Source organism: Neophocaena asiaeorientalis, unplaced genomic scaffold, assembly GCF_003031525.2.
Source record: "Neophocaena asiaeorientalis asiaeorientalis breed wild unplaced genomic scaffold, Neophocaena_asiaeorientalis_V1.1 scaffold205, whole genome shotgun sequence".
Lineage (NCBI taxonomy): Eukaryota > Metazoa > Chordata > Mammalia > Artiodactyla > Phocoenidae > Neophocaena > Neophocaena asiaeorientalis.
Window position 1 is genome coordinate 3,140,005 of NW_020174369.1, and position 24,328 is coordinate 3,164,332.

Consider the following 24,328-nt stretch of genomic DNA (forward strand, 5'->3'; position numbering starts at 1 on the left):
CTCCTTCTCTGTATGCAGTTTCCCCATGGCTAAACCTCACATCTCTCCTATCTCATCTATACCCTCTCTAAATAACATCTGATAAGTCCAGATTCACATCTCCTGCTCACACCTTTTCCTTGAGCTTCAGACTTATTTATCCATCTTACTTGATATGTGCACTTAGTTATCTAACAAGCCTATCAACACTGGTGGAAACAGAACTACTGAAAATTTGTACCTGTCTGCATTCTTCCCAAGTCTTCCCCACCTAGTAGATGGCACCACCATTTTCTCAGTTGCTCAAGCCCAAAGTCACAGGTCATTCTTAGTATCTCTCTTTTTCTCACGTGACTCTGGTCCACACCTACCCCTTAAACCCATCTCCTATGATTCTTCACCTTACTCATCCCATTCCAGCCTCATAGGTCTTCTTTTTGCTACTCCTAGAACACACCAAGCTTGTGTACACCTCAGGACTTTGCACGTATTCCTCCTCCTGCTTAGAATGGTATTCTGCCTGATTCTCACATGGCCACTCCCTGACTTCCTCCTCAGAGGATTCTTGCCCAACTCCCCTAAAAAAACAAAATAGAGCTCTCTGCCCATGCCACTCTCTATTCCTTTGGCCACCTTTCACATTCCCTTAATAACTTTCCACAACCTCAAGCTGTATTTCATGTGTATCTGTTTATTAGTTTTCCAGTCATTTCTCCCAATGACAATGTAAGCTTTGTGAAGGCTGGAACTTTGTCTTGTTCACCATCAGATCCCCAGTCACTGCAACAATACATGGCCCAGAGAAGATACTTCAATGTTTTTCAGATGAACGAATATGTGGGCAAATAAGGTAATGAATGAAGAGAGGCAGAGCTGTTAGGAACTGGAGAAATAGTCCAGGTGAGAAATAATGAGGGGCTAAATCAGGTCAGTTTAGAAGGGTTGGAGAAGGGAGGGAAGGTGAGGGAAATGAAGACAACCTAGGAGGAATCATCAGAATCAAGTTGTCTGGCTTGGATGACTGGGTGTTGGATTTTGTGGCGATATGCGGGCCTCTTACCACTGTGGCCTCTCCAATTGCGGAGCACAGGCTCCGGACGCGCAGGCCCAGCAGCCATGGCTCACGGACCCAGCCGCTCTGCGGCACGTGGGATCCTCCCGGACCGGGGCACGAACTCACGTCCCCTGCATCGGCAGGCGGACTCTCAACCACTGCGCCACCAGGGAAGCCCGGTGCCATATTCTTAAACAAAAAGCTGTCTTGCAGGCAGTTGGGCTCATTCATCCATTCATTTATATGTTTATCTGGTCCAACCACCTGTTCCACATATAAGATATCTGAGAGCCAAGTTGATGAGAGGATTTTCCTAGATTCACACAGCACAATGCTTAAATTTGAGAGTTCATTTTTTTAAAAAAATTACACCTCTACTAGGGAATCCGGTTTTCTTGGTTTTGCCATCACTCCAAAGAATAAGGATTCAGCGTGTGAATGTCAGTTAAGACACTGCTCAGAGATCTCCCAATTCCTGGTGGTGGCTTTTCCTTATTACTTTCCATAGACTCAACCTTGCCATCCCCACAGAGGTGAGGCCAAGCCTTCTCCTCCCGGCTTTGCTGCTGCCTGATCTCAGTTTCTTCCCAGAAGCAAAAGGGCTATTGAGGCTGTGGGTGTGTTACGATGTGTATCTGGACAATGATGGCCCAGAACTTCGGAGAAGCAAAGGCTCTGTGAATTACTATTATTGGTCCTTCTTCAGAAGTATGAAGAAAGGGATGCTATCTCACTGGTGCAGAAGTGTGGGCTGCACCAGGTAGATTGTCAGAGATGATGACATAAGCACTATGTAGAAGAGATCCTTAGCAAGTGGAAAGTCTATTTCTTTACAATGCATTTTACAAAGTGTTTTAAAATATAGCATGGGACTTCCCTGGTGGTGCAGTGTGGTGAAGAATCCACCTGCCAATGCAGGGGACATGGGTTCAAGCCCTGGTCCGGGAAGATCCTATGTGTCGCGGAGCAACAAAGCCCGTGCACCACAACTACTGAGCCTGTGCTCTAGAGCCCGTGAGCCACAACTACTGAGCCCGCACGCCTAGAACCCGTGCTCCACAACAAGAGAAGCCACCACAATGAGAAACCCACGCACCGCAACAGAGCCTCTGCTCGCTGAAACTAGAGAAAGCCTGCGTGCGGCAACGAAGACCCAACGCAGCCAAAAATAAATAAATCAATAAATAAATTTATAAAAAATTAAAAAAAAATAATAAAATATAGCATGCATTGGAGCCTTACAACTATGATTTGAAACAGATGTTATTATTCCAAATTTGCAGTAAAAGAAACTGCAGATCAGAGATATTAAATAACTTTCCTAAGTGTCACACCTAAAATTTTACAGAGCAGAATTCAAACCTGTGTCTTCTGATTTCTTACCTTGGGCACTTTCCTCTAGAACAGCAGATTCCAACCATCAGAGCTGGGCTATCTAAATAGGAATCACTTGTGGAGTGCGTTAAAAATACAGATTTCTGGACTCCTTTCCTAAAAGGTCCTGATTCAGTAGGTTTTTGAAGCCCCCGAATAAATGCATTTATTAAACACCTATCTTAGTTAGCTTGGGCTACTATAGCAAAATACCATAGACTGGATGGCTTAAACAACATTTATTTCTCACAGTTCTGGAGGCTGGGAAGTCCAAGATCAAGGTGCTGGCAGATTTGGTTCCTGGTGAGGGCCAACTTCCTTGTATACATGGCCTTTCCTCTGTGCTTGTATGTGGTGAGAGAGATATCTCTGTCTTTCTCTTCTTACAAAGGCACTAATCCCATCATGAGGCTCCCACCCGCATGACCTCATCTAAACCTAATTACCTCTTAAGGGTCCCACCCTCAAATACCATCACACTGCAGGTTAGACTTCAACACATGAAACTGGGAAGGAGGAACACAAATATTCAGCCCATAATAACACCCTATAAAATCTCCTGTGCAGCCAGGATTGATAACCAGTTCCCTACTATGTATAGTAAACTATGCTGGTATAGTGAACTATAACAAGGGACAAAGCAGTATAGGGAACAAATTTGACATAGTTTCTACCCTATAAAATTTTTAGTCACTTAGGTGAGATAAATATACTCAATAATCATAAAACTAAATAGATATTTAAATTGATGAACATATGGATAGAATAAAGAGGTGGTTAGAAAGTTAAAATACCTGATTTTGATAGGGGCAACAGGGAAATTTCCTGCAAGAAAATGACATTTAAGAAGAGATCCAAAAGGATGAGATGGGTTAGCTAGGCCAAGGGGGAGGTACAGATTATTTCAGGCAGAGAGAAAAGCGTATGCCCATAGCCTGAAGTAGAAAGAACATAGTGTGTTGCAGAAATTGGAAAAAGACAAGTGTCAGGGAAGACTTATGAGCAAAGGGAGTGAGGCAAGGCAGTTGCGGTGGGTGGAGGCTAGGTAATTCATGGCTTTGTGGACCATGGCAAGAGATTTAGACTTTTAAGTATGATGGGAAGCCAACTGAGGGTTTTGTGTAGGAAAATATCAATCTAATTTGCATTTTCAGACTATTTGCATGAAGAATGAGGGTGGGAGGAAGGATAAGAGGGGATTCAGGGAGTCTTGTTAGGTAGTTACAGTGGAAATCCAGGTGAGAGAAAATGATGGTTTAGACCAGGTTGGTTAAGTTCATGTGGAGGCAAGCAGATGGATTTGATTTAAGAAGTATTTTGATGGGAGAGTGAACCTGGTTTAGGCAATACATGAAGGGCAGTTATTAAGACTGGTCCCAGGTTTTTGTCTTGAGTAATTGGAGTAAATGAGTGGGTTGAGGACTATTTGTTGAGCTTGACCAATGGGGAGAAGGAGGTTGGTTAGAGACATAGAAAGATTGAGTTTAGTTTCTGACATACTAAGTGTGAGATGTGTATTAGAAATTCAAGTGGATGTGTCAGGTCTTGGCTGGAGATGATTTTTGGAGGTGTCAACGTAGAGATGGCATTCATGGCCATAGAAGTGGATGAGATCATGTGTGAGGAGAGTGCATGGTGAGAACAGGAGAGCTGTGATAGTGCCCTGGGGAACGGGACTAACTGAGGAGGCCAAGAGGGGCCTGCCGCCCACCCCCCAAGATGGGGGTGCCATTGCTTCTTGATCTACAAAAGGCCAAAGTAAAGAGAACTGTGATGACACTTGTCACTCTGTAGGTAAGTGTCTATTTATTTGTCTCAATTGCCCAATAGACTATAAGTTCTTCAAGGTTGAAGGACGGGATCACAGCTCATTTATCCTGAAAACCTCAACACCTAACACACCGGACACCTAAAATGAACCATGCATGCTGCCAAGACCTTTACATTTGTCATATCACTTAATGCTCCAAAATGATATCTTACTTTGCAGAAGAGGCAACCTGAACTCAGAAAAGTTAAATTATTTGACCAAGCTCACATAGCTGGTAAACAGCAAGGTCATGTTTAGAATCAAAGTCTGTCAGACTGACAAACATGACCTTCAAAGTCCAGGGGAAGAGAAATTTTTGACAACACTCTGTGATAAGTGTCTTTTGGTGTCCATTGGATCAACCTTGATGTTGCGATTTACACACTGTGCCTTATTAAATTAATCTTTCCCTACTCTGATGTCATAAAGATGTTCTTTTGTATTGTCTTCAAAAAGTTTAAAAAATTTTTACCTTCCAGTTCATCTGGAATTTATCTTTGTAAATAAGGTAAAACAAGGAACTAGTTTTATTGTTTTCTTTTGTGTGTTAATCGTAAGCTGTCCCAGGATAATTCATTAAAAGTTCTTGTTAAAGAACTTGCTTCCTCCACTGATTTATAATGCCACATCTGACATCCATTCATTCAATAACTCTATATTATGTGCCAGGCACTATTCAGGTCGCTGAGAAAAATGTTGAAACTCAGGAGATTAGGGAGATCTAAACACAGTCGTGGTAGCTAGAAGAATTTCAGTATACCAGAACAGTTACAAACATTGTGCAAAATATCTTATCCACTTTTAAACTATATACTTGATAGATAAATAAACATGCATTCTCATTTTTTGGCTCAATTTAGGTAGTTCCAATCCTAGGAAGTCTTCTAAGAATTCCCTAAGTCCTTTTTTGTTGTTGCTGTTGGGGGCGGGGGGTGCTATTTTAGCTTTTCATGAAGTTTCTACTATAGTATTGATCACATTAAGTCATTGCCCGTTTATGTATTTTCCTTAGTGAAAAAATATTTTGAGAGCAGAGTTCCTGCCTTATTGATTTCAGATCATCAGACGGGGCCAAGTCCAGTGTTTGTTAAATAAATAGATTAGTATGTAATGCTTTGTTTATACTTGTTTAACTTCAGGGGTGTGAGGTACCTTACTAGGAAGCAAACCATCTTGCTTTTGGCCAAATGCAAATACATATGGCATCCAGAAGATGATGGAAAGATGGAAATTACACCCCTTCCTGCCAAGTTCTTTGCTTAAGGATGTGCTCCAGCCAAACTGGGGAGAGAAAAAGACATGAAATCCAGGCAATGGAGGATTCTACTGAGGAGAACAACAAAAGGATCCCCCCCAGATGGCAGCTGTGTGATAGACCTTGAGAATAACCCCTCTAAGGTAGAGTAGGAGGACAGAATCTCCTGGAGGGATGCCCCCATGTGGAAACAGAAAGAGGAGGTAAGAAGGTAAATAGGGTATCCAGTATGAGAATGTTTGTAAACAGGAAACAAAGAATAGGTAGATGGACGATCTGATGAAGAGTTTTTTAAAAATTAAAGAACCATTTACACAGTCATTATAATATAAACCCTGATTTTCAATCTTACTTAAACTATGGGACAGATGGGGGATGGGAGGGTGGTATAAGAGTGCTATATGCTTGGATCATAATAGAAAGACAATAGATAATGTCTAAATATGATAAAACAGGAAACAGTAAATAACCATATTGTTTAGAAATACAGAGGTAACTGTCTGGTAAGATAGCTTAATGAGTTAAATGAGGTTGCCTTTGGAATGTGGAACAAGGATGGACAAGGGCTTGCTGTGTTTCATTAGAAGCCCTGTGGCACTTTATTTTTTCACACATGATCTATACTATTCCACAGTATAGATGACCTTAATTCATTTCATCTCTGTTATATTTCTATATGGTCATTTATCATCGTTTTATCCTTCCAACCCTTACAGCAGCCCTTCTGGCAGAGATATTATCATCCTGGCTTGTAGAGACGAAGAACAAAGACTCAATTCTTTCTTTGGCATCAGCCAATAATCCTACAAGAGAGGCTTGACAGGAAATACCCACTGTCCAGGAACAACAGTCAGGACTCCAAAAACCGCCCCACAGTAGGCATTGCCCTTTGTCACAGGGAACTGCTTCACTTCCCCCCGGCGAGAGCAGGGGCCAATGCCTGGTGATGTGGGGACACAAAGGTCCAGCCTCCTTTGCCTCAATTTAGACAACCCCAAAGAGCCCTCACAATGGCAAGTTCTCTGTAGTGTCTACTGAGAGCTCAGATGCATTCACATTATAGCTCAACTTCTCCTCTGCCCAATCCAGCTGTCCTCATTTCCTTACAGGTACCTTTCCTGAGAGCTCCTGAGAGCACTTCGCAGTTAATCTTCTGCAGGCAATCCCAGGCTCAGAGTATGTCTCCAGGGAACTTAGACTAAGATACTACTGATTTGGAATTTAGATGCATTCATTCTTTAAACAGTTCTCCTTATACATTCTCTCTTTACCTTTCTACATAAGCATTTACCAATATATAATATACCATGCATTTATTTATTAATTATTTGCCTTCTTCTGTCCCCAGAGCATATGCTCCATGGAAACACAGACTTTGTTTTGCTCCCTATTGTATCTCCAACACCTAAAACAGAGCCTGCCACTATTTAATAATAAAGAATTTCTAAATTAATTGAATAAGTGAATCCTTTGAGAACTGTGGAGGCAGCAGAGAAAAGTGGATAAGATCATGCCCTTTGGCAGCAGACAGACTATTCTAGTTCAACCCAGTTACCAGGGGTAACTTCAGACAAGATTCTTGACCCATCTTATCCTCAAGTTCCTCATCTGTGAAATAAGCCAAATAGGACCTACCTCATGGGGTTTTTGAGATAATCAAATGAGATAATGCACATAAAACCCTTAGGGTAGTGCACACACCAAAGTTAGCTCTCAAACCTGTTAGATGGTATTTACAATTCCGGGCAGACCTCTCAAAAAAAGATAATTATAAAAATCATGATTCTAAATTATTTTTCTAGACCATTGGGCTAAAATACTGGGGGAAAATACAATTAGGCAGTAATTATCTCTCCAACCTGCTGCAGGAATATTTTGCCTAATTACAATGTAGATTTCATTAGCTGGTTCTGCAACGTTCAGTCCAGGACATAAGAAGCCCATTGGACAAATTACCACCTTGTACTCACTGGGCACAGAGTCCTTCGTCTAAGCAACTGGAGCTCTCAGGGCATATCATCACCATTTGTAGCAGCCTTCAATGGCAGGTGTAATTTGGGAGACATGGGAAGTTGAAAAACTGGTTTTAAAGATAGGCAATTCAGAAGTAAGAATATGAAAGGAAGGTTTGGCTTTGAACATTGTCATTCTGTCTGCTGGCTATGCCATCTTGAACAGGGGACCTATTCATCCATCCATCCATCCATCCATCCACCCATTTAACATTTACTAAGCACTTACTGTGTGACAGCCACTCTGCTAGACCCTAGAGATAGGGATGAGCAATTCCAGCTGCCAAGGAGCTCTCCCTCTAGTGGAAAAGAGAGAAAACAACAATTCATATCTAAGTATCGTGGTAAGCATTGGAGCTCCATCAAATGTGCTAAGGGTCTTAGTTCTATGTTGGGACCAGGGAAGTCAGGTGGAACTTGGTAGAGAAGTTGATGCTAAATCAGTCAGGTGGAAAGAGCAAAATTCCAGGCAGAAAGAATAAAATATGAATAGGGATGGAGTCTTGAAAGATGGGGCACATTAGTGAGCTATGAATAGCTGAGTAAGACTGGGATACAGACTCAAGTTAGGAATAAGGAGTGCTAAGTCCAGAATGGAGAGCTGAGTTGAAAACAGAAGGAGCCATGATAAGCTAAAAGAATTTGGAATTTGTCCTAATGATAATGGGATATTGAATTGTTTAAAGGAGAACAGGGACGCCATCAAATTGACATTTATAAAAACCATGCTGTCAGCATTGGGATGTGTGGTCTAGAAGGCAGGGGAACTAGAGCTGGGATGAGGTAGGAGTGAGATTGACAAGACAGGAGTTCGAAATAGCATCCAGGCTGATGCATTAGGCCAGGAGAGGTGATCGGGGTCTGAGCTAACACAGGAAGAGTGGTTTGGAGAAGAGGGACTGAGAGATATGGAACTGGGAGGAAACTTCACAGACAGATGGCACGTGGGAAGGGAAGGAGAGAAGGAGAGTGAACTGTCTTGCAAGTTTCTCCCTACCTGAGTAGGTAAGTGGTGGTGCCATGAACTGAGATGGGCAGTTCTGGAAGATGAGCATGTTCCGGTTTGGATCCACGGGAAACGGGAGCTCACTGAATTCCTTTTTGGATGCATGATGCTTGGAGTGCTTGTGTGTCATCCCAGATGTCTGAAACATGGCCTGGAGCGCAGAAGAGCAGTTTGGACTGGAAATGTTTCCTCACCTACAAAGAGGAAAAACAAGACTTTTCTTGCAAGGTCACTGTGAGGATTAAATAGCACAATGGATGTGAAGGTACATTGCAAAGTGAAAAGTACTTTGCCATTGTATGAAATTGGATACTTACTCATGGGCAACTCAGTGTTAAGATTCCCAGCTTTATATTTACTGAAAAGACATTTGCTGTGTGCCTGCCATGCTCTAGGCCCTGGTGGTGGGAAACCACAAAATATATAATTTTCCTGTACCCAGGACCTCTCGTAGTCTAGAGGAAGTTATGCATAATATTAACTATAATATGAGATAGACGCAAAGCTGGTTATAATAGAAGCGTAAGAGAGTGAGTCTACCAGCTCCAGGGAGAGCTTGCAGAAGGTCCTCATCATACACCAAAGTAGGAGTGCAAGGGCTTTCCCTGCTATGTCTCCTCCTCCCTGACAGGTGTCTAAGATCCCACCCTAGTTCTCTGGAGCTTATATTTCTGCTCACATCTTGTGCACAAGATGTGCACATCTTGTGTGCCTACAAAAGATGTAGAGTCTATCCTTGTTATTCATGGATTTCATATTTGGAAATATTTCGTATTTGATTTCATTTATTTCACATTCATGGATTTAGTGAGCACGAATTTTCCCACTCACTAAAATGTATTTAGAACTCCAAAAGGAATAATTGAGGTGCTTTTGTGGTCGTTTGTGGATATGCATAGAGCAGCAAATAATTTGAGTCACCCAAACCTCACATTCTCAGCTGAGGTTCAACAAGGCGAGGCTCTGCCTTCCTGTTTCAGCTCGGATTATAAACGTGTCCTTTTTGTAGTCTATTTAGTGCCATGTTTTTAAAATTTTTATGCTTTTGACTGGTGATTTTGCTGTTTAATATAGCCCCCCAAGTGTAGTGCTGAAGTGCTGCCAAGTGTTCCTATGTGTAAGAAAGCTGTGATGTCCCTGACGGAGAAAATACACATGCTAGATAAGCTCAGATCAGGCATGAGTTATAGTGCTGGAGACTGTGGTTCACTGTTAATGAAGCAATAGAATATGTTAAGAAGGTGTTTTTCAACAGAAACACACCTGCAATAGTGTAATGTATTGATTAGTTGGCGAAGATGTTGTGACCAGGGGCTCATAGGAACCCAACCCTCTATCTCCCTTAGGAGCAATGATTCAGTATTCACTAATTCAGTGTACAGGGCAACTTTCTTCATCATAACTACTATGAATAATGAGATTGATGGTACTGCTCATCTTCCGCAAGGTGGAAACCAAGTCCGTGTCCCCAGCTGCCCTCCCTGGGAGAGAAATTACTGCATGGGAAACAGTGTATAACCAGGTGGTGGTATTTTCTCAGGTTCCCTGAAGGTCTGAGCGAGCCAAGACGTAGGTGTATTATTTGCTTTCTTCATCTGGTGCTGCTCTTTACTTCCCCAGGCCTCCCACTGAGCTTTCCGTTCTACTTCCTACCAGTCAAGGTTAATTGGCTTGCACATGAGTATTGAGACTCTGCGACATTGAAGTATTTGCTTCCCAAGACTGTCGTCTCCCACATGTTCACTTTCACTCCTGGTCTACTTTCCTCTGTGCTCCAAGTAAGTTAGAATGATGAGTTCTCGACTTATGCTCGGGAGATGTTCCTGCCTCAGCTTTGTCAGGGCCCCTCTGCATTTGATTATGTGGTGGCACTTTTACCTGCACGTTCTCCTATGAGCATTAGGCTCACCTTATGGATCACCCGAGCTCCTTTTGCCCCACTGCCCTCCAGAGGCCTGAACACCAGTGTGGTCTCTATCCTCCCTTATACGAAATGTGTGTGCAGCTATTAAGTTCTCAGCTGGTAGGTACCAGTTTTACATTGTGTGCTTTCTTTTCATGGAGACAAGACTTAGTTAGCTTCCTCCTCTTCCAATTTCTTAAGCTTTAACAATGGAAATAAGTTGGGCTTCTGTCTGATTAAGCTTAGATCAGAAGGTTCCACAAAGCATAGCCATTGGCCTCCCCTGGTCCAAGAGGAGCTCATTCTCATTTCCCGGGTCTTGCATCCTTGGCCAGTGATCTCTGTACCAAGGATGCCAATAACCTCAATGTTTAATATTGGTTACTCTCAGTAATTGGAGGGCATTGTTTACGGTGACCTTAGAGAAGAGGCTTTCTTCCAGGAAGATCAGAAAAAGTTTCTGACTCTGAATATCAAATTCCCTACCACCCAATTTGCCAATCAGAGCTAGTCTAGATTTCTCTCTAGTTTCCTACATTAAAAGGTTGTGATGGGCTCATAGAAAACTTTCCTTGGTCCCATCTCCATCAAGTCATGGGGAGCTGCATTAGAGACAATATCCTAGCATACTTCACATATCTCTAGTGTTGCTCTAAAGCAACTGGAGGCCAAGGAAAGTTTCAGTAGCTGCAGGAAACAAATACACACACACAATATTACTTCATAGCATAACATTAAGACCAACTTTTAAAAAAAAAACAAGGTCATCTTTATTACCCCCTTTTCTCTCTCAGAATTTTATTGGTGGTCCTAGACAGCATGATAAGATCAGGAAAGAAATAAGAGGTATAAAGTTTAGTAAGAAAGAAAAAAAGTGTCACTATTTAAAGATGATATGATTTTCTAAAACCCATGAAAATCTATAACTTATGAAGGCTTATATGTATAAATCCATATGTGAAAGTCAACTACATTTCTATACACCAGTATCAAAAATTAAGGCATTGAAAATAAATATATTATTTGTACACTTTAAGAATAAAACGTATGTAAGACCTTTATGGATAAAAGTATAAAATTTAATTGTAAGATATTAACAAAATTGATGTTAAAGTTGCTGTGATAAAGATAGGGACATGGGGCTTCCCTGGTGGCGCAGTGGTTGAGAGTCCGCCTGCCGATGCAGGCGACACAGGTTCATGCCCCGGTCCGGGAAGATCCCACATGGCGCGGAGCGGCTGGGCCCGTGAGCCATGGCTGCTGAGCCTGTGCGTCCAGAGCCTGTGCTCTGCAACGGGAGAGGCCACAACAGTGAGAGGCCTACGTACCGCAAAAAAAAAAAAAAGATAGGGACATATACCATCTTCATAGATAAGAATACTTAATATTCTAAAGATGTCAATTCTCCTCAACATTTTCTGTAGAGTCAAAGAAATTCCAGTCAAACTCCCATAGGGTGGTTGTTGTTTTCTTGGTGAAACTCCTCATACTTTTGAAAAAAAAAAAGAGAAAAGAAAGAATAAGGAGAAGAACTTGCTACACCAGCTGTTAGGACTTATAAAGCTCTAGAAACCAAAGTGGTAAGGAATTGTCACAGGGATAGACAAACTAATGGGAGAGAATAGTGAGCCCAGAATAGAGCCAGGCAAATATGGGGAGTTGGATACATGACAGAGGTGGCATTATAAATCAGTGGGAGAAGTAATAAATAAATGGGGTAGGACAGTTAGCTATTCATATGGAAAAAACTACACACAAAATCATCTGTTATAGAAAATATAAGAACATATTTTTATGGTCTTCGGGTAGGAAACCAGCTTTTCCTACCTAAAACCACAAAAGTCATAAAGAATTATATATGTAAATTTATATATGTGAAGAAGTCTAAGAAAATTAATGGAGAAACTAGAGAGGGAGGTGATTTTGTCCTGCATTTGACCAACAAATGGTTCCTATTTAGCCCAAATATAAAGAACTCTTAAAAATCAATAAGAAAAGCCAAACAACCTCATACAAGAATGGGCAAAAGGTATGAACAAGTAATTCCTAGAGAGGAATATGCCACCACCCTCCACAAAAAGATGCTCAAGCTCACTAGTAACCAAGGAAATTACAATTCAAAAAACAATGAAATGCCCTTTCCCTCCCATCTGATTGGAAAACATGTAAAAGTCTGACAATACCTGGGTAGGTGTGGGGAAGTAGGCACCATGATGCAAGGCTGGTGGGAGTGTCGATGGGTAATATAACTTTACAGAGAGACTTGGTGATATCTCTAAACTTGGAGCTGCATATATCTCTGACTCCACAGTTCCACTTCTCCAGGTATACATCCCAGAGACACTCGCAAGTGCTCATGGAGATACGTAAAAAGATATTAATAGAAAGACTGTTTATAAGAGCCAAAGAAAGGGAAGTGAACTACGTATCCATAAAAAGGGAAGAATAACTAAATTGTGGTATGTTTGTACAATAAGATGCTATCAAGATGGACAAAACAAATTAACACATATCACTATGGAAAAAAATCTGTAAACCATCAATAGGAGATTGTCATAGTTCAGCTTCCCAGGAAAACAGAACCCAGGACTCTGAGATTTGTCTGCAGGAGGTTTATTGGGAAGTGCTCTCTGGACCTATACTCGTGAGGGGTGAGGGAGGAGAAATTGGTTGGACACAGAAAATCTGAAGAGATCTTAGCTAGTCCCATAATCATCTCTGGAGCTGGCGTGGCTCTACTTAGTTCTCCTAGTTGTCAAAGGGTTCTGGGCATTTGTACTCCTGTATCCACCATCTTGGTTGCAAGCTGCCCGCAGGAAAGTAGTGTAGCCTTGGATAGGGCAACTTCTTTCCCCAGAGGGCAATTCTTGTACAAGACTCAGCTCTCCTGTAGCTAAGGACAGTATACCGCCATTCTGAAGGGGATGACTTCAGAATGGCTGTGCACCATGCTGTCCACTACAGAGGGAAAATCAGTTAATGAGTCAAGGAGAGGGGTTAGTATTAGAGTCTTCAGATATTAATAGAGGTTTTTCCAGGTGGGTGAGGGGGAAAAGGCTCTTCGGCCAGAGGACACAGCATACGCAACACACCAAGCTATGAAGAGTTTCCAGGTGACCTGCTCCAGTTGAATATTTCTATCCTATTGTTTTAAAGGAGCTTTTGATATAGTGTGGATATTAACTGTTTACTTAAATTGCAAATATTTCCTCTCAAACTTTGGCTTGTATTTTTATTTTAGGTTTTTTTTTTTTGGTTAAATAGGTCCATCTTTTTTCTTGTGGCTTCTGGGTTTTGTGCTTTGCCTGAAAGGCAAGCATAAGAACTTTCTCCTGTGTTTTCTTAGACGATATATTTCTACTCATAACAGACCCAACTTCATGGTGAAGGCCAAGAGAGTGAGACCCGCTCTGCTCATACATATGTGCCTTTTCTATCCTCATCTGGTTTGAGGCACCGACATTAGGAATGGTTTCCCCCTTCAAGTGAGGCCCACTCTCTAGACAGAGGTGTGCCTTCTGCTTAGGACGGTCTTCTCATTCAGTTGCCTGTGTGGATTGTCTCTCCCCACGTCTGTTCCTGTTCCTTCTCGTTGGAACCGTTGGAAAATGAACAACTGCACTTCCCAGGCTCTCAGAGTTTCACACGCTGCCGATTAGGTCCTGCCATTTACATATTCTTTCAGGAGACCTGGCAGGTGGAAGTGAGGAGAAAGCCCTCTTCCTGCCTCTTTGGGATGTTGTTGCTGCAAGTGTAGAGATGAGAGTTTTCTGTGCCTTCTGGTGTCCGTCCGCTGCTGACGAGGGCTCCTTCACTGGCATCTTGACCCCTGGGTGGTCACTACCACGGCCTCCCCACACTCAGGGGGCAGCGGAAGCAGCAGTGGTGGGATTCTAATTCCAGCAGGCTCCAGTGGCAGCCTCAGAGGTCCTAGCGAATCACCAGGTGGTCATTCCTGGAGACCTTGGCTGGTGTCCACACCTTCACCCCTTTTCCAGTGGTTTTTGTAAGCATCTAATTTCCTGTGTTAAATCTCCTCTTGCATAAAACGCCTGCAGTGGTTTCTCTTTCCCACATGGAAACTTGACTGATTTAAATAATATTTAAATAATAGTGATAAATAAATAATAGTATTTAAATACTAATACTAATATCATTTATAATCATAATAAGAGTGATAAAGGCAATAATGATGATAAGTAACATTTACTGAGCTCCTGCTTCATCCCAGGAATTGTCCTAACTGTTTTGCATGTATTAACTCATTTATTCCTTTCAACAACCTTATGAGTTAGGCAGTATTGGTGCCTGAGATTGCCCAAGGTCACGCACCGAGTGAGTGGTGGCACGGATTTAACCTGGGTAGTGCCACAACAATAACAACAGCCAGGGAGATGTCTTTCTTAGATGCGTCGTCTGTTTCTCTTGCCTGACCCTAGGACTCCCTGGCCCCTCACTGGCTTTAACCTTTTAACAGCACTTACTTTAATTACTAGTAGAGAACCAGTAAGATCTGATTATAGGAAATGCAATCTCATTATTATGGCTCGTGTGTAGTCTTTCCTCTGAATTTACATTGCAAAAATGGCTGAGCAAGCTCTAGATAGGGCCTTCCCAGGCCTAAATTGGGCAAGAGGAAAGTGTGTCTATTGGCATTGGGAAGAAATCATCAAACTTTTAAGTGCCCCAGAAATCTCCAGAAAGACTAGCCAGGTCTGGGTAAACCTAGGGGTTGCGATCCATTTGAGGGTAAATCTGGAGCAGCTGTCTCAGGTAAGGCACACTGCTTTCTCTTACTGCTGAGTCATGACCTCAAACCTCCTGGGGTAGAGACGATGTTGGCTACTTTAACTGTCTTGTTGATCATGAACGTGCCTGGGTGAAGCAGCACTTTGGTTCTGGATGAGAGGTGGGTGGGTGGGGTCTCGAGAAACATCAAAGGGCTTATCAGAGACGATTGGCAGCAGGTAACAGGGATCTAGCTACCAGGTGTGTGTTCTGGCTTAGATTTCAGGCCTTGGTGGAAGGCCCAGCAACATGTGGACTTAGAAGTGTGTTTGGGTAAATTCAAAAAGACACATGCACCCCAATGTTCATTGCAGCACTATTTACAATAACCAGGTCACGGAAGCAACCTAAATGCCCATCGACAGACAAATGGATAAAGAAGATGTGGTACATATATACAATGGAATATTACGCAGCCATAAAAAGGAACGAAATTGGGTCATTTGTAGAGACGTGGATGGATCTAGAGATTGTCATACAGTGTGAAGTAGGTTAGAAAGAGAAAAACAAATACCATATATTAATGCATATATGTGGAACCTAGAGAAATGGTACAGATGAACCAGTTTGCAGGGCATAAATTGAGACACAGATGTAGAGAACAAACGTACGGACACCAACAGGGGAAAGTGGCAGGGGATGGTGTGCTGAATTGGGCGATTGGGATTAACATGTATACACTGATGTATATAAAATGGATGACTAATAAGAACCTGCTGTATAAAAAAATAAATTAAATTAAATTAAAAATATAAAAGTGTGTTTATGTAGGCTGGTGCTAGAATTGGACTGTAAGGTGGGGCCTTTTTCACTGGATGGTTATTAGGGTTGAGGTGTGAGTCAGAGGGGAATTTATGGCTTCCTGGATGCTAACCGCTCCAGAGCCCAGGATGTCCTGTATCTCACCCACTCCCATTAAGTTCGAACTGGTTCTGGTATAGGGAAGGGCTGAGCCTGGGTGCAGAGCAGCAGGGTGTCAAGTGGCTCCAGCTTCCAAGGTCAGGGGCACCTGGGGCATTGGGTCAGGCCCTGGTGACACTGCACACCCAATTGGTCATTCTGGAAAGCTGGTCTTTCCCCATGTGCCCTGTGGTCATAGCTCAGAGATGAATCCCTCCCCTAAGGATGGAGCAACGTAACTCTGGCTGATCACCATCTAACCTGTTTCTGATCTCTGACTGCAGATGTCTGCCAATGGCACCCCTGCCCTTCCGTCTCTCTGGACTCCTGCCTCTCTCTCAAATCTGTTTGCGCTTTCCAAATGATTTCAAACTGACCTCCAAAATGTTCATCTTTCTCCTTCTTTTTATCCCCCTAATTATAAAATTAATGTGTGCTAATTGAAGGGAATTTAAGAAATTTAGAAAACCATGGCAGACTCTGGGTTAAAGATGAAAGATTATGCAGAGTTAACCTCCGTTCCCTCCTGGAACACCCGTAAAGCACGGCAAGGTGGTGGTGGTTGGTTTGTACTGACAGGTGTGATGTAGCAGATAAGCAGGAGAGGCCTGACTTAGCAGACCTAGGAAAGTCGGGGGAAGGCGAGAAGTAACCCATTTGCCTTGTAGAACCTCTCCCACCCATCCGGGCTCAAGAATTCATAGCACGCAGCACAGCTGGAATTAGAGATGAAGATGAGGCTAAAGAGGTGAGGACGGGTAAAACATATGTTTAAGAAGCAGTTACCTCTCAGTGCCTTCCTGCTCCCTTGGCAGGTAACTGGCCCTCCCTAACGCCACTAGGTCACTGCCTGTTTGGCATCCGGAGAGGGGGAAGCAGAACTTTTCTGGATTGGGGGGGAAACAGGAGAATTAAGTGAAAGTTTACTTCCTCAATTTTAAGACCCTCACTTTTTCTCCTACTTGGCTCCCCAGGGCTCTGGAAGCCAGGCTTGAAAGCTCTGGATGGGAGATTGGAAAGGACACGAAATGATCAGGGCAGCTGGGAGGGCTACGGTGTCTCCTCCCTTCCCCACATCAGTTTTGCTTTATCTGCTTTTGGTTTGGTTTTGTTTTGAGACAAAAATCCACATACCATAAAATTCACCATTTTAAAGTATGGTTTTTAGTATGTTCAGTGGTTCTTAGTAAAGTCACAAGGTTGTTCAATCATCATCGCCACCATCTAATTCCTCAACATTTTCATCATTCCAGATAGAAACCCTATATCCATTACAGTCACTCCCCATTCCTTCCTCCCCCAGGACCCTAGCAACCATTAATCTACTTTCTGTTTCTATCATTGGCCTATTCTGGACATTTCATATGCTTGGATTGTGATTGGCTTCTTTCACTGAGCGCAATGTTTTCAAGGCCCTTCTCTGTTGTGTAGCATCTATTGGTACCTCGTTCCTTTTAATGGCTGAATATCATTCCACTGTATGGAGAGACCACATTTCGTTTATCCATTTTCCAGTTGATGGCCAAATTGGTTCTTTCTACTTTGGGGCTATTATCTGTTTTGCAGATAATACTTGGTTTATCATCTGTCATAATAGCTTGGTCTTTATGTAAGCTTTTCTTTAAACAGAGATCTCTAGCTAAATAAAAGCCTGAGCATTACTGACTTAGTGGAATCTCTTCATTTTAGGATTTGAAGATGGTGGCTGTTGATTGCCTGAATCTTTTCATGAGGGTTATGAATACACCTCTCTCTAGGATGGCTCCTGACACCCTCAAGGTCTGACCCGATTTCCACATCTATGTGGCACCACGTGCAGTGTGTACCAGCCGCATGGAATCTTCATGTCACCCCATGCGGCACTGTCTTCTCTTGTCACTGTGCCACTGCTGCCCCAGTACCTTCTACCCAGAATGCCTTTCTCTGACTGTCCAAATTCTGTTCTCCATTTTACAGAGCTATCTTTTGTCTAGAAATCCAGGGCTCCCTCCAAGTGGCCCTCTCTTCAAAATAAAAAAAAATACCTGCTATGCGGAACTTTGCAAAATGCACAGCGGGGTCCTCTGTCTGAGGGCCAGGAGGCAGGACTGTTGCACACCTAAATCTTGGGGAGGGGTTGGGCTTCACAGGATCCTTTCTTTTCCTTCTGCAGCCATTAGAAAGCCCTCCAGTCCCACAAAGTCCTGTTTCTTCTTTTGTTTTTCTGTTTTTTACTGTAGATGTTCTCTCTGCTACAGAGGACAGTTCAGTCAGTTCTGGGTCCAGAGATCCCAGTCGGCCTGGAGAATACTCTGCCCTCCCTTTTTTCTTTTGAATCATAATTTCTTTTATTTTTTTAAATTATTTTTTTAACATCTTTATTGGAGTATAATTGCTTTACAATGGTGTGTTAGTTTTTGCTGTATAACAAAGTGAATCAACTACACATATACATATATCCCCATATCCCTTCCCTCTTGCATCTCCCTCCCACCCTCCCTATCCCACCCCTCTAGGTGGTCACAAGGCACCGAGCTGATCTCCCCGCATCACGCAGCCGCTTCCCACCAGCCATCGACTTCACACCGGGTAGTGTACACATGTCCATGCCAACCTCCCACTCCGTCCCAGCTTACCCTTCCCCCTCCCCATGTCCTCAAGTCCATTCTCTACGTCTGCGTCTTTATTCCTATCCTGCTCCTAAGTTCTTCAGAACCTTTTTTTTAGATTCCATATATATGTGTTAGCATACGGTATTTGTTTTTCTCTTTCTGACTTACTTCACTCTGTATGACAGACTCTCTAGGTCCATCCACCTCACTACAAATGACTCAATTTCGTTTCTTTTTATGGCTGAGTAATAGTCCATTGTATATATATGCCACCTCTTCTTTATCCATTCATCTGTCGGTGGACACTTAGGTCACCCTCCCTTTCGCCTGGGGCTATGCTGGCTCCCTGGATGAAAAGATAGTGCTGTTCAAGGGCATCCATCAAAGTGGAGAAAGGGCATGGATGCGAGCTGCCGCTGCCTCACCTGCACCACTCAGCCAGGTCTAAGGATGATGCCCTGTGGTCCCCATTTGCCTGACAGAGAAATACCACTTGCCCACAGAATAGGGAGCCCACTTCACTGCCTGACCTCAAATTACCAAGGCATCTTTGTCGTCTTGAAATGGAGGCTATCTCATTGCCTGCTCTACCACTCCGAGTTGTTTCCTCCATGTGTAGGTGCCATGGAAAAGAACACAATGTGATGAATCAGAGTGATTGAGCACCACCCCTCCCCCCCCACCAGCTTTCAGTGATGAAAATACACAGGATGTAAAATGGTAAAGTTACTGAAGCCTCATAATTATCCAAGTTCTGTTGCACTTTTGATGAGAAAATGCAGTTACGTTTATAGTGTTATAATCTCACCTGTCTTTGTGTTTCTGAGGAAACTGCAGGAGGATGTGTCTTCTGGAGCAAGCGACCCTTGCTAATCGGTTGATTCATGTCTCCAGAAGCTCTCAACGCACTTACGCTAATGAAGAGATGCTGCTTCTCCCAGGCCCTCTGCTCCACCTGCCCTCTGCCCCACTCTGGGGCTCATTTTCTGAACAAACATTCCTGCCTCAATTCTTTTTTCCTCCTTATAATAGGAAACAAAAACACCTGGCATCTGAGTGTGAGAAAACTGATTCGCCCCTGCCCCCCCCGCCAAAAGATCTGCCTTCCGTTTTTTCTTATTGTTTTCTTTCATTCATTCAATCCTTTATTCATTCATCAAACTGCCATTCGGTGCCTTATTAATTCATGCTAGGTATCATAGTAGGCACTGCGGATACAAAGTTTAAAAAGTTAGGGTCCATGCTATTCAGAAGCTCACAGGACCGTGAACGTGGCAGAAAAGCAGAGACAAGTGAAAGCCAGCGTGCCTGGGGCCGTGACTGAGGTAAGAAGAGGTGTCAAAGGGGCTCAGCTGTAAGGATCAACCCAGTCTGGAGGGAAGAGTGGAAGAGTAGAATAATGAAGAGCAGGCTTCTAGGGCAGAGGTGGTGTTTGAGTTTGAAGTTCACGAAGAAGTAAGACAACGGTGGGACAAGGGGAGGTGTCCCATGTAGGGGAAAGGCATGGATTGGCTGCAGGGTGGAGCTGCACGTGTTTGGATTGACCCAGTGGTTCAGTATGACTAGAGCAAAGAGTGCAAGTGTGTGTGTGTGTGTGTGTGTGTGTGTGTGTGTGTGTGTGGGTGTGTGTTGGAATGTGTGTGTGTTGGATTGGAAGGGCTGGGGGGCTCGTAAGAGGTGAGGTGGAGAATGGTTAAGGGCACATCATAATGGTCTTCTCAGCTTCCATGTTGGACTTGGTGCAGAAAGCTTGGTGAGCTATTGGAGAATTTTAAGCCAAGAAATGACATGCTCAGATTTGTGCTTCATAAAAAAAATCCTTCTGGCTGCAATATGGAGGAGGCAGGGGGACCTATTGGAGGCAGAGAGATTAATTACTTTTAAAAATGCAAGGTGTTTTTATGAATTCACTTCTCCCAGGCTTGGCTGTAATGGAAAAGACAGGGAACCATGTCGGAGCAAATTTCTATCCATGAGGCCCATTTCTTCTGTTCTTAGGTAACAGACTAATAATCCCATGGCTTAATCGGCTGTGTTAGGGTACAATGTGGTGCAGAGTCTATGAGCACAGGATTTCTTTGGTTATGCAGAGAAGTCAGGGATTCCCATGAGGTGTTATCCAGGAGCCCTGGCAATGGGAAGACCTTGACTTCTCAATCTGGCCTTGACTGGGTTTGTGACTTGGACAAGTCACTTCTCATCTTTGGGTATTAGTCCTCTCATCCAAAAATGAAGAGATTGAACTAAATTGTTCCTTAGGTTTCTTGCAGCTCTGAAACCAGTAACGTGATAGTTTGGAGAGTTGATTGTAGAATCATATGGATCTCAGTTTGAATTCTGTTTTTGCTACTTCTCACTGCAAGACCTTGGGTAAGTTACCTAAACATTCTAAAGCTAAGTTTATTATCTATCTATCTATCTATCTATCTATCTATCTATCTATCTATCTATCATCTATCTATCATCTACCTATCTATATCTATCTATCTATCTATCTATCTATCTATCTATCTATCTATCTATCTATCTTTGGCTGTGCCATGCAGCTTGTGGGATCTTAGTTCCCCAACCAGTGATTGAACCCGAGCCCTTGGCAGTGAAAGCGCCAAGTCCTAACCACTGGACCTCCAGGGAATTCCCTAAAGCTAAGTTTACTTTATATTATTTTTTTAAATTTAATTAATTAATTTTTTATAGCAGCAGGTTCTTATTAGTTATCTATTTTATACATATTAGTGTATATATGTCAATCCCAATCTCGCAATTCATCCCAGCACCGCCAGAACATGCCCACACTTTCCCCCCTTGGTACCCATACGTTCATTCTCTACATCTGTGTCTTTATTTCTGCCTCGCAAACCGGTTCATCTGTACCATTTTTCTAGATTCCACATATATGCATTAATATACGATATTTGTTTTTCTCTTTCTGACTTACTTCACTCTGTATGACAGTCTCTAGATCCATCGACGTCTCTACAAATGACACAATTTTGGTTTTTTTTATGGCTGAGTAATATTTCATTGTATATATGTACCACACCTTCTTTATCCATTCATCTGTTGATGGGCATTTAGGTTGCTTCCATGACCTGGCTATTGTAAATAGTGCTGCAATGAACATTGGGGTGCATGTGTCTTTTTGAATTATGGTTTTCTCTGGGTATATGCCCAGTAGTGGGATTGCTGGGTCACATGGTAATTCTATTTTTAGTTTTTTAAGGAACCTCCATACTGTTCTCCATAGTGGCTGTATCAATTTACATTCCCACCAACAGTGCAAGAGGGTTCCCTTTCCTCCACACCCTCTCCAGCATTTGTTGTTTGTAGATTTTCTGATGATGCCCATTCTAACTGGTGTGAGGTGATACCTCATTGTAGTTTTGATTTGCATTTCTCTAATAATTAGTGATGTTGAGCAGCTTTTCATGTGCCATCTGTATGTCCTCTTTGGAGAAATGTCTATTTAGGTCTTCTGCCCATTTTTTGATTGGGTTGTTTGTTTTTTTAAATATTGAGCTACATGAGCTGTTTATATATTTTGGAGGTTAATCCTTTGTCTTTTGCTTCATTTGCAAATATTTTCTACCATTCTGAGGGTTGTCTTTTTGTCTTATTTATAGTTTCCTTTGCTGTGCAAAAGCTTTTAAGTTTCATTAGGTCCCATTTGTTTATTTTTGTTTTTATTTCCATTACTCTAGGAGGTGGGTCAAAAGAGATCTTGCTGTGATTTATGTCAAAGAGTATTCTTCCTATGTTTTCCTCTAATAGTTTTATAGGGTCTGGTCTTACATTTAAGTCTCTAATCCATTATGAGTTTATTTTTGTGTATGGTGTTAGGGAGTGTTCTAATTTAATTATTTTACACGTAGCTGTCCAGTTTTCCCAGCACCAATTATTGAAGAGACTGTCTTTTCTACATTGTATATTCTTGCCTCCTTTGTCATAGATTAATTGACCATAGGTACGTGGGTTTATCTCTGGGCTTTCTATCCTGTTCCATTGATCTATATTTCTGTTTTTGTGCCAGTACCATATTGTCTTGATTACTGTAGCTTTGTAGTATAGTCTGAAATCAGAGAGACTGATTCCTTCAGCTCTGTTTTCACCCTCAAGATTGTTTTGGCTATTTGGAGTCTTTTGTGTCTCCATACAAATTTTAAGATTGTTTTGTTCTAGTTCTGTAAAAAAATGCCATTGGTAATTTGATAGTGATTGCATTGAATCTGCAGATTGCTTTGTGTAGTATAGTCATTTTCAAAATATTGATCCTTCCAATCCAAGAACATGTTATATCTCTCCATCTGTTTGTGTCATCTTTGATTTCTTTCATCAGTGTCTTATCGTTTTCTGAGTAAGGTCTTTTACCTCCTTAGGTAGGATTATTCCTTGGTATTTTATTATTTTTGTTGTAATGGTGAATGGGACTGTATCCTTAATTTCTCTTTCTGATCTTTTGTTATTAGTGTATAGGAATGGAAGAGCTTTCTGTGCATTAATTTTGTATCCTACAACTTTATCAAATTCATTGATTAGCTCTAGTAGTTTTCTGGTGGCATCTTTAGGACTTTCTATGTATAGTATCATGTCATCTGCAAACAGTGATGGATTTACTTCTTCTTTTCCAATTTGTATTACTTTTATTTCTTTTTCTTCTCTGACTGCTGGGGCTAGGGCTTCCAAAATTATGTTGAATAAGAGTAGTGAAAATGAACATCCTTGTCTTGTTCCTGATCTTAGAGGAAATGCTTTCAGTTTTTCACCATTGAGAATGATGCTGGTTGTGAGTTTGTTGTATGTGGCTTTTATGATGTTGAGGTAGGTTCCCTCTATGCCCTCTTTCTGGAGAGCTTTTATCATAACTGGGTGTTGAATTTTGTCAAAAGCTTTTTCTGCATCTATTGAGATGATCATATGGTTTTTATTCTTCAACTGGTTAATATGATGTATCACATTGATTAATTTGCATATAGTGAAGAATCGTTGTATCCCTGGGATAAATCCCACTTGGTCATGGTGTATGATCCTTTTAATGTGTTGTTGGATTCTGTTTGCTAGTATTTGGTTGAGGACGTTTGCATCTATATTCATCAGTGATATTGGTCTGTAATTTTTTTTGTAGTATCTTTGTCTGGTTTTGGTAAAATACCTTTTCCCTCCCCTCAGTTTCAGTCTGTATGTGTCCCTAGGTCTGAAGTGGGTGTCTTGTAGACAGCATATATAGGGGTCTTGTTTTCGTATCCTTTCAGCGAGCCTGTGTCTTTTGGTTGGAGCATTTGATCCACTCACGTTTAAGGTAATTATCAACATGTATGTTCCTATTACCATTTTCTTAATTGTTTTGGGTTTGTTTTTGTAGGTCGTTTTCTTCTCTTTTGTTTCCTACTTAGAGAATTTCCTTTACCATTTGTTGTAGAGCTGGTTTGGTGGTGCTGAATTCTCTTAGCTTTTGCTTGTCTGTAAAGCTTTCAATCTCCATCGAATCTGAATGAGATCTTTGCTGGGTGGAGTAATCTTGGCTGTAGGTTCTTCCCTTTCATCGCTTTAAATACATCATGACACTCCCTTCTGGCTTGTAGAGTTTCTGCTGAGAAATCAGCTGTTAACCTTATGGGAGTTCCCTTGTATGTTATTTGTCATTTTTCCCTGTTGCTTT

At 42.0% G+C, this 24,328-nt stretch overlaps 1 protein-coding gene across 1 annotated transcript in view; it reads right to left on the reverse strand.

Moving 5' to 3' along the window:
• The window catches only part of TACSTD2 (tumor associated calcium signal transducer 2), a 52,071-nt gene extending 43,451 nt beyond the window's left edge, over positions 1 to 8,620 (reverse strand). The window contains exon 1 of the mRNA XM_024756223.1: positions 8,482 to 8,620. Within this exon, the coding sequence (XP_024611991.1) occupies positions 8,482 to 8,620 (139 nt within the window). The remainder of the gene's footprint in view (positions 1 to 8,481) is intronic.
• Between the last annotated feature and the right edge of the window lie 15,708 nt (positions 8,621 to 24,328).